General features: G+C 42.1%; 1 protein-coding gene across 6 annotated transcripts in view; it reads right to left on the bottom strand.

The window, feature by feature from the left end:
- Positions 1-18487, bottom strand: part of DGKZ (diacylglycerol kinase zeta) — a 303200-nt gene that overhangs the window by 71277 nt on the left and 213436 nt on the right. For all 6 annotated transcript variants that reach the window (XM_089684552.1, XM_089684554.1, XM_089684553.1 and 3 more), the window contains 8 exons: positions 17758-17829; positions 13493-13609; positions 13344-13415; positions 11918-12013; positions 10169-10251; positions 8588-8648; positions 4594-4707; positions 1457-1597 (listed from right to left, as the gene is read on the bottom strand). In XM_089684552.1, coding sequence (XP_089540678.1) covers positions 1457-1597; positions 4594-4707; positions 8588-8648; positions 10169-10251; positions 11918-12013; positions 13344-13415; positions 13493-13609; positions 17758-17829 — 756 coding nt within the window. The remainder of the gene's footprint in view (positions 1-1456; positions 1598-4593; positions 4708-8587; positions 8649-10168; positions 10252-11917; positions 12014-13343; positions 13416-13492; positions 13610-17757; positions 17830-18487) is intronic.

The following is an 18487-nucleotide window of genomic DNA, read 5'->3' as shown; positions in this document are numbered from 1 at the left end:
CAGACTAACAGAGAGATGAGCTCATCAGTGTTCTGCTTTTCCATTCACAGTACAGAAACAGGCTGCAGACATGTTAATTAAACTACAGCAGAGAAAGATTAAGTCCCCAGGGCTGTGCTGTAGGGCAGAGCTTGCGTAAATCTCACAACTGGATGGAAAAAAATACAAGTCCTTTGGCTCTCATATATGTATTTCTGCGTATTAAGCGGTTTGTCTGGAGTTAAACTTTAAATTTACTAACAACTTTGTAGTACAAGGACCTGACTGAATGGATGGGAATACAATGGGCTGTTTAGTTATGTCACATAGCTAGGTAAATTTAAAGGAGATAGTACAGAGATTGTATAATCAGATTGTAATGTGTCTGTCCAGCTTTATTAACTACCACTAAGATCTACGCAAGCTTCTCATCTGGCAGGGATAGGTGCCAAATGAAGACCTAAAAATGAGAAATGCCCATAAATGAAATTAAAACAGAAATAGTGTAGAAAAGTGGTGACATGCATTTTATATAGACCAAATGCGATTTCTCCTGCGCTCCAGGACCCAGGCTAGTGGAAAGTGGATGGAACCAAAATCAGAAGAACGACCACCAGTGTATAAAAGGTTGTGCAGCTCCAAACAAGGCTGGGGAAGCCCGACCAATACTGCAAAGTGAAACAAAAAACAAGAAGCGCACCAACCTTGCGCATTACCTCAGTAACCAAAAATGTATTGATAAAGGAATGGTACTTACAAACAGCGAATAAAAACAGGCATGCAAGTCCTCTGGGGGACTTCAGAGACGGGGAGCCAGCGCAAATCCCATCATGGAGGTAGACACTCAGTAAAGCAACTGCAATCAGCAGGTGGTCTGAAGCATGAGGAAAAAAGAAGAGCCCCCAGAGGACTTACATGCCTGTTTTTATTCGCTGTTTGTGAGTACCATTCCTTTATCAATAAATTTTTGGTTACTGAGGTAATGCGCAAGGTTGGTGCGCTTCTCGTTTTTTGTTTCGTGCATTTTATATGAGACTGTATGTCTCTTTTGTTATAGATGCTTTAACCTGCCTGACAACACATTTTTCTGCTTGTATACACTGAGCCACGCATGCACAGCTCAGTTCGGTCTTGGCACAATTCTGTTCTGGGATGAGATAACTCCAGTGTGGATGTGCGGAAGTTACGTAATCTGGGGAAATAAGGAGCTACCAATAAAGACACCAAACCCAGATGAAGACTAAGTAAAAACGGAAGTGTCAGCCATGGAAGCAAGCACAAACATCTCAGTGCTGGAAGGGATTGCTTTGCTAGGTAAGTGGGCCACAATGTGCAAAGATGTTGTGCATGCTTACATATTACAGCAAAAAGCTCCTGGAGACCCAAAACTGAAAACAATTTACTTTCACTTTACGTTTGTCCACCCAACTATATTCTCCCTTCCATTTTATTTTTCTGAAATGATCTGTGTACTCACTTTAGCGGTTGCTCCTTCTCCCCAATCCTCATCACTGGCCTCATGGTTTCTCTCCACTTCCAGGTTCCACCGGTCCAGCTGGACTACAGTTCCCTCCTCTATGTGGCTTAGGATCTTAGAAAGTGGCTCATCAGTATAACCCTAAGAAGTAAAATAACACAGGCTGAATATTCAGCAAATCCCACCTCATTTGTACATAAAGCACATATAGTGGCCATAGCAAAGAGTTTGAATCAGACTGTATTGTATACAGCACTGAATCATAGTAAATGTGTACACAAAAGAAACCTTTACTAATAGAAATGCGGATGATGCCATTGCAGACTCCCCTCTCATTTGAATGGACTCCCATGCCATGCAGGGAAGAAGTCCCTGCACTTCTTTGGAAAACGCAGCTCACACGGGAACCTCGGTTCCCAGTACGGTTGCGTTTTCCAGTGCGGGCGGCGTGCCATTAGAAGTAATGGCACCCACCCGCGGGTCCACAATTCTCTGTGCGGCTGCACGGATTTTCGTGTGGATCCGCAGCGGCACCACCCACACAGATGTGAACCTAGGGTTAATGGTAGTTGCCTGGCTGTGATTGACTTCTGAGCCAATGAGCTGGGAGATGTATGTCAGGGGGAAGAACACCTGATGACATTTTAAGGATTGGTCCTTCCATTGCAGGTTATGGTTAAGCCAGTGACAAAGCTGCCCATTCTTTCATCCAGAACATAGCTTCCCCTCCGAAGAGGATGGTGTCAGTAGGGCAGCGGTTTGTGTCAGCAGGGCAGAAGACGGTGTCAGTAGTTTCTATTATTTTTTACAAAAAATTTTTTTTTTAAATATAATAATTTTAATTATTTTACTTTTTACAAATGAACTCCTGAGGAAGTCACGTGATGTGATGTAATGCGTAGAGTGGGCTAAAGAAGTCAAGCTGCTAAACAGGAAGTTTCTGAGCCGCCATCTTGGAAATTCCTGAACACATTGAAAATACATTATAACAAGGTTTTTTACTGTGGTGTCACTTTTAAATGTGAGTGCACTTTGTTTTTTTAATAAATCACGCTATATTTATATACTACACTATGGCAAGCGTTTTGGTGAAGTATCAGGGGTCTAAATAGACTGCTGATATCAAACTTTTAGGACAGAGAAATGGAGTGAGGACAGAGATTTCCCCAGTCCCTTTCTCTGCAGCTTCAACTGCCCTGGACGGAGAATGAATAGGAAGTGCTCTGTGCTGAGCAGCTTCCCGTCCAAAGGAAGAGGCCGGGCAGCAGAAGGAAGGGGAAACCTAAAGAGGAGGGGTGGTGGGGGCAGCATTTGGTGAAAACCGATGGGGTGTATTTTCCTCCTGCAACAGCTGAATGCCAGAGGGACGGAGGGGAGGAGAAGCGTGCTTTCAGCTGCTGCAGAAGGAATATACAGCCCATAGATTGCACTAAATGGCGCCCTAGAGAATCCCAGAGAACAGTCTCCCAGCTCAGTCACGGACAGCAAAGAACAGTCTCTAGTTCAGTCACACAGAGCAAAGAACACTCTCTGTCAATTCGTTTAAATAGAGCAGAAATCAGACAGCAATCTCTTAGCATGTTCACATAGAGAATAAAGCAGTCTCTTAGCGTGTTCACATACAGTAGAAAGAGGTCTCCTCGCTTATTCACCTACAGGTGAAAGCAGTCTCTTAAAGCGGTTTTTAGCCTAGGTTCACACGTGCGTGGCTCTGCAAGCCGCATTTTGCGCAGGCATGGCAGCCCATTCATTTGCTGTGGCATTGGAAAAGGTCTCTGGTCCATTTCTTAAACCACAGCCCACAAGGAAACCGCAAGCGCAGTACAATTCCCAGTGCGAGAAGTCCCGCTGTGATTTCCAGTATGTGCGGGGGCCAATAGGATTAATGGCACCCGCACTCATCTCCTGAGTAGCAGCATGTCTTTCTGTGTGGGTAGTTGCGGCTGCAGGAACTGGTGTGGTCCCTCAGCGGCAAGAACCCGCACAGATATGAATCTAGCCTCAACAGCAATTTTGTAATAAAAATAATAATCATGTTATCCTCATTTGCTCTGTGCAATGGTATTAGCCAGAATACACCCCCTGATCTCAGCCAAATTTATGAAAGCGAAGAAGACCAGCAGTCAGGCACAGCGCTGGATCAATACAGGACTCAGGAAAGTATTTTGGGAGGGGGGAGGGCACAGCAAGTGATAAAATGTTTTTTGCACAGAATGCATTAAGGTAAAAAAAAGTTTGACTTTTAGAATCAATTTAACTTATTCACATACAGAAGAGAGCATGGCTTGAATTTCAGGAGACTTCTGCTGTGATGGCTGATATTCTACCCATGGGTTTCCATATCAGCACCTCCCAGAAAAACAAAATTATTTTATTTATTATTTCAGGTACTTCTATAGCGCCGTCAATTAAGCAGCGCTTTACATATATATTGTACATTCACATCAGTCCCTAACCCTCAAGGGGTGTACAATCTAAGGTCCCTAACTCACATTCATACATACACATACTAGGGCCAATTTAGACAGGATCCAATTAACCTGCCAGAATGTCTTTGGAGTGTGGGAGGAAACCAGAGTACCTGTAGGAAACCCACGTAGACACAGGGAGAACATGCAAACTCAAGGCAGGTGGTGTCATGGTTGGGATTTGAACCAATAACCCTAGTACTGCCAGGCGGGTGTGCTAACCATTTAGCCACTGTGCTGCCCTGAAAATTCAAAGAGGCCAGGTAGAAAATCGAACATAGACTTCACCCAATCACATGCGATCACTGTGTTGGTATTCAGCAGCTGCGGGTGCTAGTTGTTAGAATACAATAGCCAGCAAGGGAGATTCCTCCATTCACACTGTTTGGGTTAGATGGAGAAATCTATATGTGTATGGCTAGCCTTAGCCTACTGACATACAGCAAAATTAAGTCCTAGTTCTTTAATATACTTTAAAAACATTCTCTCATCTCATTAACATATAGCAATGTACAGTCCTTTGAGAAAGCCTCATAGAGCAAAGAGCAGTCTCCTGGATCATTCACACGACAGAGAGCAGACTTCTGGTTCATCCCTGTACACAAGAGATTCATATCCGGGGTCTTTATTACACCCAGGCAAGAGCACTGTGACCACGGTATCACTTACCCCACCCCAGTTTAGAGTTCTGGCGAGGTCATTTCCTGTTCCTAGGGGCAGTATAGCGACAGGAGGAGAAGGGAAAAGATGAAGCTGATCTAGTACAGAAAGGATCCATCCCACCTGATGAAAGAAATATGTCATCGGTTATACACAGAAACAAATACAGATCTATAACAAAGGCATGACAAAGGGGCCACCACTGATCATTCCATCCCTGTGCAGTGCATTAATTCCTGTATATTGTGCCTGCAATGTAATGTGCTAGTTGGCAATACTTAGGATATGTCAGCTCCAGGATGCACATTACATAGAGAACACAAGCATGTTAAGGACCAAATGCTTGCATTAGCAACAGCAAATATTTATAATAAATACTACTTACATCTAAAGTAGTTATCATAACCTCAGCATAACATCTTCCAATCTGTGGAGTACATTACATATTTGACAGTTGCACACATGGAAAACTGTACAAATATAATGCTGTGGAGGCCACTCCTCCTGATCGCATGTCATAGCTGTCAATGGTGGGAGGCGAGCACATGGCATCTACTAACTTCCAATGACCTTTAAACCCGGGCATGCAGAGACAACAAATACAGATTTATTCTGGGTCCTTGGTTAAGTGGGCCAGCTAGCCCTTGCTGCTAATAGTTACAGTAGAAATGTTAAGATTGTAAGCTCCCAGGATCAGGGCCCTCCTAACCCTCTTGTATTGAACTGTATCGATGTTGTATTGTCTCCCTTTATATTGTAAAGCGCTGAGCAAACTGTTGGCGCTATATAAATCCTGTATAATAAATAGAAATCCAGCCAAATGTTTTTTCTAGCTTTGGATACCATGTGGAAGGGTTAGAACCCCATCACAATTTTTAACACACTGTTTGTATCCCTTTTGAGGAATCTATCCTTGGCATTTGTCCTGGTGACCAGTCACTAGGAGAGAAAATTAATGAAAAAACAAAAATTATACACCTGTCACCAGAACAGAAGTAGTGGAGGGGGTATCTTCCAATGGGGACACTAAGGCGGGATTTCAACTTACTTTAGGGGGACATTTCTGCTATCCCTTATCCACTGAAAACAAAAATATATGGATGGAATGCTGCTTTAAAAGCTTATATTTAAAGATCGAAACTACAAAAAAAGTTCTATTTAGACCAAAGTGCTATCAAAATTAAGTAAGATCCTTTTTATAGTTCCTTGTTTTTGTCATCACCCCTTTCAATTTCCCATCCATACAGAGATATGAATAGTGATGGGAAATGTGCAGTAAGCGAAACACAGAAAAAAGTCTGTAATTATAATACTGAAGTCAACAGGGAGTTTTTGTCCTGTGTAAGCAGTGAATCTTCCACTAAAGAGCTTTGTTCTCTCTGGCTCATCAAATCTGTAAATATATTAGTAACAAAGCATGCATCTAAAGCCTACTTTCTCAACCTGTTTGTTCTAGATCAGCCATTCTTGACCAGAGGTGCATGGAACCCTAGGGTTTCCTCAGAAGTGGCCTTGGAGTTCCTTGAGTTGTGGCTAACTGACCTCCCCACCTGAAGGTGCCTGCATAGTTCCAGGTCCAACGCAACTTGGCAGAATTAGCGGCATGACTGCAAAAAGTGGCTTTCTGACCATCTCTCTAAGGGGGGCCTTCTTCCCACTGCCCACCGCCAATGTAAGGGGCATTTTCAAAATGACCCCATGATGGCCTAATCTTAAAGAAGAAAACTCTGATTTACTAACAGACATTTCAGACTGGATGTCACACCACTTCCTCAAACTCAGTCTATCCAAAACTGAGCTCATAATGTTTCCTCCCCCACATGCCCCTTTCCCTGATTTCTCTGCAAAGATCAATGGCACAAATTATCAACCTGTTCCCGTATGTCAGGGTGCTAGGGGCAACCCTGGATTCTGAACTGTCCTTTCAAGCCCACATCCAATCCCTTTCCAAATCATGCCGCCTCAACCTGTGCAACATCTTCATCCCCTTTTTAATCAATGACACTACAAAGCTTCTAATTCTCTCCCTGGTCATCTTCCGCCTCAACTACTGCAAATCCCTTCTCATTGGATTACCTTTACATAGGCTATACCCCCTTTAGTCCATCATGAATGCTGCTGCCAGACTCATCCACCTTACCAAACGTTCAGTGTCTAGTACCCCTCTCTGCCAATCCCAAGACTGGCTTTTACTCACCCAATGAATAAAATTCAAAGTACTAACAACTTACAAAGCCATCCACAACTCTGCCCCCAGCTACATCACCAATCAGGTCTCAAAATATCAATCAAACCACTCTCTTTGGTCCTCCCAAGACCTCCTGCTTTCGAGTTTCCATGTCACCTCCTCCCATGCTCGCCTCCAAGACTTCTCCTGAGTTTCTCCCATCTTATGGAACTCCCTACCCCAATCTGTCCAACTATCTCCTAATCTATCCACCTTTAGATGACCCCTGAAAACAAAACCCTTCTCTATAAAGAAACCTATCCTTTTAACTAATACACTGCATTTTTTGCTTTCTCCATCAGCTCATCCCCACAGCTATTACCTTTTGTATCACTTAACCCTCCCTCTAAGTTCTAATGAGCAGGGCCCTCTGTTTCCTCTTGTATCAAATTGTATTGTAACTGTAATGTCTGCCTTCATTTTGTAGAGCACTTCACAAATTATTGGCACTATATAAATTTTGTATAATAATACATCTCCTGTAGGTTACAGGCTTGCACTTAGTTCTGCACTGTGATCAGTTTTCAGCTGACAGCGGACTAAGCCCATTGTTGGCTGATGGCACAGAGCCAGTCAAGACTCTGGAGAGATCCCGACTTTAATTATGGGAAACACTCAGGTGCCTGGCTGGCCCACCCTTTCAGCAAGCCGTTGAAAGCCTGAGCCAGCTGTGCCCACCCCCATCACAGCCCCGCAACTCCAGTGAGCGATGGAAAAGCGAAGCAGAGAGCCAGTGTCTGACAGTCATCGGCTCTCTGCTCAGTGAAGACTGAGAACTGAGTGAGCAGCGATCTTTGATCTCTCAGTTCTCAGTCACAGAACTGTCTGGGGAGAAATGCAGCATGAATTGATGCTGCATCCACCTAGGTGAGTATAAATGTTTTTTTAATTCCCAAACTTTTCTTTTAACATGGGTTCCCTGAGACCTAAAAAAATTAGTTCAATGGCTCCTTGTGTAAAAAGGTTGAGAAAGGCTGTCCTAGAGGAACTCTTGAAATCATTTTCAGGTCTATGGGAACCCCTGCTTAAATCAATTCATCAGGAGTCAGAAGGAAAAAATGCTATTTACATTGGTGCTCAATGGAAAGATTGCCCCACTAACAGTGGTGGTCAGAATGACAGCCTTATAGCGGTCATACAGTCTTTGATTTTATTATTTGATGTGCAGTTCAATAAATGAAGAAACCAATCAAACAGAGTTAACCTCCCATCTGATCGAATTAGACTCGGTTTAAATTGGATTAGACCAAAATGAATTGACTGGCCAGAGCAGAAAATGATTGTTTGCATCAATCAGCAGCACTGAAGTGATTCAATCATACATTTGATTGTATTCTGATCAATCAGGTTATGAGACAACCTTGTGGAAACAAAGATACGATGGATAACTTACAGTCGTATCTGCCAACTATTGATCAAATGTAATTTCTCTATGTGCGGCATATCAATTAATCAATTAAATCGATTATTCCTATCAGGAGAGATCTATTGGAAAATAAATCATTTATTGAAGTGTGTTGGCTACCATTACAGAGAACTAAAAGATCCCTGGTGTCATGCCAGTGAATGTTTCAAGTGGCGTTGGCTCTAGAACTATGCAAGCAACAACAAATGGGAGGTCAATCAGCCACAGCTCAAGGAACCCCTAGCAACCTCTTGAGCAACCCAAGATGAGGATGGCTGATCTAGAGTGACTGTAAGACTGGCCAGTACATGGGGTCCTGAATAACACAGTTACAACCCACACATACACTACCAGAGATACATAGGACTTACAGTGCCATCACCCCCGCAAGCCAGGATACGCAACGATGGAACCTTCCGATACATCTCCAGCCTGTCAACAGGATGAAAACAGGATTAACTGATCAGAGCACAATTAAAGCACATTAAAGTTGGTCTAAACTCAACCATTTAATTTACATTTTAGTTTTATTTTTCAGATTTTTTTTTAAAGTGAAAAAGTAAATGCAAGAAGGGCAAAGTAACTAATAGGAGGCATAGAGGAACTAATAAGAGGTATGGAGGAGCTCAACTTTGAGGAAACATTAACTGAAATGAATTTATGCTCCCTTGAGAAGAGGCATTTAATGGGGGACATGATCACTTTGTTTAAATACAAAAATGGTCCATATAATGAACTTGGTGCAAAGTTATTCCTTTTCAAAGACAAGGGGGCGCTCTTAGCATTTGGAGGAGAAGAGGTAACCTCTACAAACGGAAAGGCATCTTCACCGTAAAAGCTGTGAAAATGTGGAATAGGCTTCATCAGAAACTAGGTCTAGCCATCTCAATTGATAGTTAAAAAAAAAAGTCAGATACATTCCTTAAAGGAGAAGTACAGCCAAAACTCTTTTGGGCTGTACTTTTCCTGTGGATCACAGGAGTGCAGTTCGTTCGGCACTCCTGTGACCCGTTGGCTGACATCACTCAGCCAGTCCAGACTGACAGTCACCATTCTCTGCTCAGAGCGGCTGTGAGAACTGAGCGATCAGTATTCATGTGATCGCTGAGTTCTCACCCTTAGAGCCAGCGGGAGACAGATGCAGCACTGGACCGATGATGCATTCACCTAGGTAAGTATGATTTAAAAAAACAACTAATTCCCACACTTCTCCTTTAATGCATGGGATATAACTGGATATTAAAATTTATAAGTAATTGTTGATCCAGGGAATATGTGATTGCCTTAAGGGATCAGGCAGGATTTTTTTTCCGTTGGAGAAAATTGGACCATGAGTTATAAGGTTTTTATTGTGCTTTCCTCTGGATCAGTTGTGGATATAGGGTTCTGTATATCGGAGTTTTCAATATATTTATTTATTCTTTTTTTTCTATTAAATGAACTCCATGGACTTGTGTCTTTTTGCCACCTAACTATGTAATTTTAAAGCCGGCCATATGGAACGAATCTCGGCCAGTTCAGCAGGGATGAGCAGAGATTCAATCGATCTATGGGCAGGCTGGTTGCACTGAAGTTGATCCATCAATCAAGATCAGTACAACCAGCCTGTTGAATTTTTTACATGCGATTATTACTGGCAGCTATACCCACAGCACTGAGCATTGTGTTCTGCTGACTGATGGGGGGATCCAGCAATTTTATTTCCTTCCACCCATGGTGGAAGGAAAGAAAATTGTACCATCTTTGCGCTGAACCTACCTACTGGAGCTGGGTGGGGGGGAACTGTAGACAAACGGACACTCACATTGTCCTACTATGCAGTAGATTTTGAATGAGTAATGCTTCCTCCAATGTTTTAGACACACAATCTGACAATTTTTCATGATGGCTCCAAATGTTAAAGAACAAATTTCACCTAAATAAATTGCTGATCGCTTAATCTGAGCACTTACGCTTCTCTTGGGCCACCTTGGCTAAGATCAAACACTTGTCGTGGATTCAGATACCACATAAAGGACTGAAGGATCTTTATGCCCTGCGTGAGCAAAAATAAAGTCACATAACTTATAACCTGCATTTAGTATCAAGTATGAATGAAAAAAAATAAAGACTGTCATATGAAGTTGTATAGACCTACTGTATACTGTATGTGTAAGTGACAGAAAAAATAATAGTGTGTTGGCCCATCAAATCTTTACTCAAAGGCCAAACATGGATTTAACCACTTGTTTTCTGTTTTATTCTACCAATAGTCATCCAAACTCGTCAGCTATTAGGTAATGGCTTTCAAACCAAAAAGTCCAATGCTACACAAAACGAATATTTATTTATTTCAGGTACTTATATAGCGCCGTCAATTTACACAGCACTTTACATATATATTGTACATTCACATCAGTCCCTAACCCTCAAGGGGAGTACAATCTAAGATCCCTAACTCACATTCATACATACACATACTAGGGACAATTTAGACAGGAGTCAATTAACCTACCAGCATGTCTTTTGAGTGTGGAAGGGAAACCGGAGCACCCGGAGGAAACCACGCAAGCACAGGGAGAACATGCAAACTCCATGCAGGAGGTGCCATGGTCAGGAATCGAACCCATGACCCATTTACTGCAAGGCAGACGTGCTAACCACTAAGCCACTATGTATCTTGGTTTTCCATAGTTGCTGCCACATTGATTTACAGCCTGGCTTCTTCTACCTATTAAGAGACTCTATTGGTGACCAGAATGGCAAGATACACCCAACTGCTGAAACCAAACCTTTTTTGTTGGTAGAGCGGGAAGGCTTAGAATATAAATAGAGAGCCAACAGCTCTAAAAGATCAAACACTGTTGTTAGCCCTGCCCGGTTCACCCCTACTGGACTACAGAACTACAAGCCTCTTTTCATCTTTGCAACCCAACCTTGTTTGTATCCTTTACACCAGGGGTGTCAAACTGGCGGCCCTCCACCTGTTGCGAAACTACAAGTCCTATCATGCCTCTGCCTTTGGAAGTCATACCTGTAACTGTCAATCTTGCAATGCCTCATGGGACTTGCAGGTTGGCAACAGCTGGAGGGCCACCAGTTTGACACCCGTGCTCTACACTCTATTCCCTCTCATTCAAGCTGTCAGCTGTTTGTTTACTGCTATCACATATGCTTGTGTTTGAGGGGACGCAGAGGATGCCAACAAAGAGGGGGAGGTGTTCTGTAGTCCAACAGGTGAGCACTGGGCAGGTCTGACAACAATGTTCGGGATTATAATTTGGCAGAGGCAGAATGCACAGGATCTTGGGAGCTCACTGGATTAAAGGCAGATGTACATATATTATTCTGCACCTGCAGTGCTTTTAAAGACAGAGAACATGGGGAAAGGTGCATACACTAACATTTGCCAGCCATTCCTCTATAAGAGGTCTCCAGTTCTGCACTCAACCTTCAAATACCAGTTTACTGTTTTTCTACTTTGGCAGCCAGCTGGCTTATCACTTTCTTAATAAGTACGATGGAAAATATTTTGCACACATATTACAGAGGTGGCAACTATGTACCCTGTAAACAGATTTTAGTTTGCCACTTCCTAATAGATGGTACCCCATGCTTTTGCTCCATCTTTATTCTGGGAAAAAAGTTATTTGGGAGAGATATGTTCACAGATGCCCATGGGCACACGCCCCAACATGACAGTATAATGAAGGAATCTGTACCTGATTTCCTCCACTCCTAGGGTTCACAAACACGAGTACAGGCTTCATAAGCGGGCATGGAGCAGGTCTGATGATGAACGGTCGTATCCTCGGCTCCTAAAACCAACATTTTTTTTTTTAATGAAGTTCACCAATTGCAACACAGACTTACAATCATACTAATTACTCTTAGTAATGTGCAATCTTATTCATTTATCTTGGCATTAAATCTGAACTCCACGCACACAGCTAAATGCACAGATGAAACAGTCTGAGGGGTCTTCAAAATGTTTCCACACTTTTATATTTTCGCTGGAAATAGTGAGGGTGGGAGGAGTAGTAATTGGTTGTGGCTGAGAGTGTCATGTGACTAGTCTGTCTGGCAAGGCGGCTGACCTTGCAGTTTAGTATAAGAGTTGTCATGCTGTTTTTGAAATTCTTTAAGAAGTTTCCGCTTTTCCTTTTAACTGTATTTTTTTAAAGACCCCTCGTATATATTCGGGACATGTTTACCTACCAAAGCACTTTTATTTCTGTCTGCCGAGTACTGCCCTTACAGGATGGGAGAATTTTTTTTCCCCTTTGTTCTTGGTTTGTTTTTTTTTTGTACAGGTCTTGTTCCTTTATCCAGCCTGTAGTGATAGTGACAGTGTAGCAGCTACTGATTAGCCCACCTCTCCATCACTCTGTTCTCTCCTCCTGTCAACACGTTTGCTAGCACATGATTACTGCAGCACAACTGACTCCTTGTGCTGCTTCACCCTTCTCTCCAAGTCTGATCTCTGCTGTACAGGAGTTGCAAGAAGCTGAACACGGGTCAAATTCAGGTATTTAAATTGCTTGCATTAATTTTAAAATAACTGTAAATGCTCAGCTTTGTTTCTTAAAATAATAAACATGTTATACTTACCTGCATTGTACAATGGTTTTGCATGGAGTGGCCCCAAACCTCCTCTTTTGGACTCCCCCGCTGGTATTCTGGGCTCCTGCTCTTCTGTGTCTGCCCCTATAGCAAGTGGGGGCAGGTGTGCAGGCTCGCTACTAATCTGGGCTCTGTGTGTCCATAGACACACACAGTGTGGCTCTGCCCCATCCTCCGCTCCTGCCTTACAGGATTTGATTGACAGCAGCAGGAGCTAATGGATAGCGTTGCTGCCTCTTTGCCAGTGAGAAGAGAGAGAGAGCAGCAATGCTGCTCTTGGTCAGAGCGTTGCATCGAAATAGGAGCCAGGTAAATATATAGGGGGGGTTGGGGGGTGCAGATACTGGTAGGGTTTTTTTTACCTTAATGCATAGAATGCATTAAAATGAAAACCTTATGCCTTTAGATTCACTTTAATTATGTGTTATTGATTACAGAGCTGCATTAATTTTAGTTTTTTTATATCTCCCTGTAATTCATCTTTAAATCAGTCTATGCAGCACACACAGATCTTTTTAGGCTTACCTCTGCACCTTTCTTGCTAGGTTTTCTCTTGAATGAGGGTCTCTTTTTCTTCTTGCTGGACTTGATTGAACTCTAAATGAAACAAGTAATGAACATTAGAAAGAGGGCAAAGAAACAGAGAGAAGTGGAAAAAGCTAGGAAACACTGACCTGCGGTCGGCGCACTCTGACGATCCAGGTGGGTGGGACCATGACAGCAGCATGAGCGCCTAAGGAACACGGCTCTTCTATGTGGTGCAGCATGAAGCATGAGACCTTGTTGTGGTACTAAAAAGAGAGAATTCAACACATACCCAAATTGTATTATGCAGATTTAAATCGCAAGACCAAACAAAACTGGCATTTTAGTTATGGACAGAATCTGGTGGGTTGTGTCCACTGCTGATTTCTAACATCTCTTAAGAACACCAGCAGGGAGATCTCCCCACCAACTTTTGTGATGCTTTCTTTCCCTATCTGGAGTCTCATACGTGTTGTACCAACAGGGGTGTTCATATTCACCTCCTCTTAGTTTCTTCTTTATAAAAAAATACATACAAAATGTGTCAAGGAGAGCAGGAACCCGAGTGCTGATCTCATCACTGGAGTCCTTGAGAGGAATAAAAGACTAGCAGGTGGTTTAACCCTTTCATCAGCTGAGTGAAGTACAAGATGCACAAATCCATCAAACCAATAATGTTTTACATTCCGTCACTTCAGAACATCCTTGACAAATACAGATTTCTGCAAGCTCTTTGCTGTACATTGCTATCTGGCATTATAAATTACATAGAAAGCTGTACTCTGGCTAGAAAAAATACTATCATTTAGCTCTCCACTTGCTTCCAGCTAATCCATAATTTTGAAAGTGACATTTCTATGACCCAGGTATACTTATCTACATCCACAGTCCAGTATCCCAGTTCTCCAATCTTCAGCGCTGTCAAGTAAGGGGGTACCTAGATTGTAAGCTCCAAGGAGCAGGGCCCTCCTAACCCTCTTGTATTGAACTGTATTGTTGCTGTATTGTCTCCCGTTATATTGTAAAGCGTTGAGCAAACTATTGGCGCTATATAAATCCTGTATAATAATAATACCTCTGGGAGTGCCCAGGTCCCATTCTAATGACATGGATATTGCGCATATGCTTGAAAAGATTTCACCGATATGATCCTACATTGACTACAGTGCAGATGCAATCACCGCAAGCAGGCAGAAACAAGACCTTCACCAGAATCAGCATACAGGAAGACCACAGGACCTGTATTAAATTAGTATATCTGCGTCATAGAAACTTTATAAAAAAAAAATTATATATATATATATATATATATATATATATATATACACAGTTATGTTCAAAATAATAGCAGTGTGTTGAAAAAAGTGAATAAAGCTCAAAATCCTTCTAATAGCTTTTATTTCCATACACACAAATGCATTGGGAACACTACACATTCTATTCCAAATCAACACATGAAGAAAAATATATCAAATTTGTGTTGTTCCTCTAAAAAAAATTGAAGAAAAGTGAATATTAGACTGTTCAAAAAAATAGCAGTGTTTGTATTCTTCTTTACAAACTGAAACATTCACTATATAAACTGAGAAATGTTTGAAGATTTTGCTTTCCTTTGAATCACTTAATGAATATTTGGTTGTAGTCGCACTGTTTCTGAGAACTGCTGTACATCTGTGTTGCATGGAGTCACCCAACTTCTGGCCCCTGTGATCAGGTATTCCAGCCCAGGATGATTGGACGACATTCCACAGTTCTTCTCTATTTCTTGGTTTTGCCTCAGAAACTGCATTTTTGATGTCACCCCACAAGTTTTCTATTGGATTAAGATCCGGGGATTGGGCTGGCCACTCCATAACGTCAATCTTGTTGGTCTGGAACCAAGATGTTGCACGTTTACTGGTGTGTTTGGGGGTCATTGTCTTGTTGGAACACCCATTTCAAGGGCATTTCCTCTTCAGCATAAGGCAGCATGACCTCTTCAAGTATTCTGATGTATTCAAACTGATCCATGATCCCTGGTATGCGATAAATAGGCCCAACACCGTAGTATGAGAAACATCCCCATATCATGATGCTTGCACCACCATGCTTCACTGTCTTCACAGTGTACTGTGGCTTGAATTCAGTGTTTGGGGGTCGTCTGACAAACTGTCTCCGGCCACTAGACCCAAAAAGAACAATTTTACTTTCATCAGTCCACAAAATGTTGCACCATTTCTCTTTAGGCCAGTCAATGTGCTCTTTGGCAAATTGTAACCTCTTCAGCACATGTCTTTTTTTCAACAGTGGGACTTTGCGGGGGCTTCTTGCAGATAGCTTGGCTTCACATAGGCGTCTTCTAATTGTAACAGTACTCACAGGGAACTTTACACCTTCTTTCATCTTCCTGGAGCTGATTGTTGGCTGAGTCCTTGCCATTTTGGCTATTCTTCTATCCATTCGAATGGTAGTTTTTCGCTTTCTTCCACGTCTTTCAGGTTTTGGTTGCCATTTTAAAGCATTTGCGATCATTTTAGCTGAGCAGCCGATCATTTTCTGCACTTCTTTATATGTTTTCCTCTCTCCAATCAACCTTTTAATCAAGGTACGCTGTTCTTCTGAACAATGTCTGGAACGACCCATTTTCCTCAGAATTTCAGAGAGAAATGCACTGTAACCAGCATGTACAACATTTGCTGCCTTCCTTCCTTAAATAAGGGCAATAATTGCCACCTGTTTTTCAAAGAATGAATGACCTCACTAATAGAACTCCACACTGCTATTATTTTGAACATGCCCCTTTCAATTAGTGATTCAATTACACAGAATCAGCAGCATGCATGTCATGACTGTTGGGTCTGTTGGATTTCTATTACTCTACTACACCTGCTAGTAAATTATTTGCCATGTAGAAATATCATTCCTACCAAAAACAGTGATTGATCCAGTTAGTGATGTCTGACTGCTATTATTTTGAACACAACTGTATATATATATATACACACTGTATAAACTGTCTGGAAGCAGGTAAAGAGCTAAGCGCTACAGTATAGAAGGAGTTGGTAGATCGTAGGTTGCGTGGTCAGCTTAAAGAGACTCTGTGGTGGGAAACAAAAACTAAACTGCTGCAATTATAAGACATTGGCATCTAGAGGTACACAAACTTGCAAAGAGCCTCCCAAACCTTCCTGGTACGGACATCCTTACAGGCAAAGCTGAGGCTTGCCCATCGTTCCCTCCTCCTGCACATTCTTATTGTGCATCAATATTGTGAATAATTGTGATGGGCCAATAGGAATGGTGGGGGGCTTAGAAAGCAGCTCTAGCGCTACCACAGCTTTGCCCGCAGAGGTCATTATTTTTGTTCACACTTAAAAAGACCTTGTAAGGTCCCCAAGCATATAAAAACAAGTATACTAAAGGCCCATGTCTCCTCCTTTTTGTCTGTTTCAGCACTGCAGCCTCTGTCAGTCTCTTTGGAATTTGACACTTCCAGGAGTGTCAGATCAATGTCTTCCCTGCCATGCACTGTGGTTCCATCTCCTGACACCTGCTGTGTCCTGTACAGCCATAGGGATCAGAGGAAGTAACCACTGCACATGGCAAGAGAAAAAAGCCAACTCACATTCCTGGAAGTGTTGAATCCCAAAGAGACTAAAAATGGCTGCACCATTAGAGGTGTGACAAAAGACACAGAGAGGCAAGTATATACCTTCTTCTATTGCAGAGGTGTGCCATTTTAAAATGTTTAGATATATGGATGGAAATAGACAGGTCACCACTAATGGCCTCTGAATGCATGATAGTTGTCATTCACTTCAACATTTTCTTAGTCCTTGCCCTGAAACAGGAATGTAACCAGTGAATTTGGAACTATGGATAATTGTTGAAGGTCGATGACTTTTAAAGATAAAGGATCAGCATGACATTCAGGCAACCAGCATTTGTAGAACAATGTATGTAACATCAGCCTAAATACTGTATTTCCCTTAAAGCTGGACATACACTATGTGAATTTTGGCTGTTTTCTGATGAACCAACCAAAATTTGCTAGGTGGGTGACCCTGTCGGCCCCTTCCTGCTTGACATCCTTTTTGAAAAAAATGAAAGGATCTGGATGGAAAATTGTTGGCTGAATAACAGCTGTATACAATCAGATGCAGCTGCCGTTTGGGAATTTTGACTATATTGAATACAAAAGGCACAGTGGAAGATCTGTCCATCCACACTACAGGAATCATTCATTTTTTTTGTGTTCGGCTTGCAGGCTGAATGAAAAACATCCAATGGTGTATGGCCAGCTTAACACTAGTTTCCTTTCAATGGATTTTATCAGACAGGAGACTCTGCAGTCCTGTGTAGTATTTCTTTCCACTCTCAGGCCAGATCACAGAGGAGGTGACAGCAGTCAGACAGCCGTGACACTGAGACTTACCGCCAATTTGCACCACGAGCAGCTGATTGCAACAATCTCTTTGCTGTGAAAGGCAAACTTCTGTTGAAATCCCTGAAAAGAATAACAACATTTCACGAACCATGATTGCATATTATTTGAACTATTAAAAAAATCAACCACTTCTTACAGATGCTTAAAGTGTATGCATGGTAAAAACCTTTTGTTGTCTATGGAGACACAGAGCGTGACTTGGGATCGGACCCTCGCAATTGCCCCCATAGCAAGCAGATTCCTATGGGGGCACTTGGCAGGAAGGAAGAGCCAGGAGTACCATCGGGGTACCCCAGAAAAGGAGGATTGGGCCTGTTCTGTGCAGAACCATTGTATAGAGCAGGTAAGTATGACAAGTTTATTATAATTTTCTTTTTATATACCTTTACAATCACTTTAAGCCAATGTTAACAAGTGCAGCAAACAAGCTCATTAACACTGCTAGATCATTGTACAGAGCAGGTAAGTATGACAGGTTTGTTACCGAAAACAAAAATTAAGTTTACAATCACTTTAAAACCACTATGAGGTTATTTTTTTTTCTACGCCCCTCTGAGGAAAATTCCCTTCACTTTCTGTCTTGGAAACGTAAAAGGAAATAAAAGGGAATAAAAGGGATTCTCACCTAGATGAGGGGAAAGCCTGTGTTAAACAGTTGTCACTCTGATGACAAATAGGGGGGAACACGGTCAGCAATAGAACCTCGACAGAAGGTCCA

This window comes from Staurois parvus, unplaced genomic scaffold (genome assembly GCF_062004578.1).
Source record: "Staurois parvus isolate SC_StPar_1 unplaced genomic scaffold, SC_StPar_1.0 ptg000350l, whole genome shotgun sequence".
Lineage (NCBI taxonomy): Eukaryota > Metazoa > Chordata > Amphibia > Anura > Ranidae > Staurois > Staurois parvus.
This window is presented reverse-complemented; position numbering and strand designations above follow the sequence as displayed.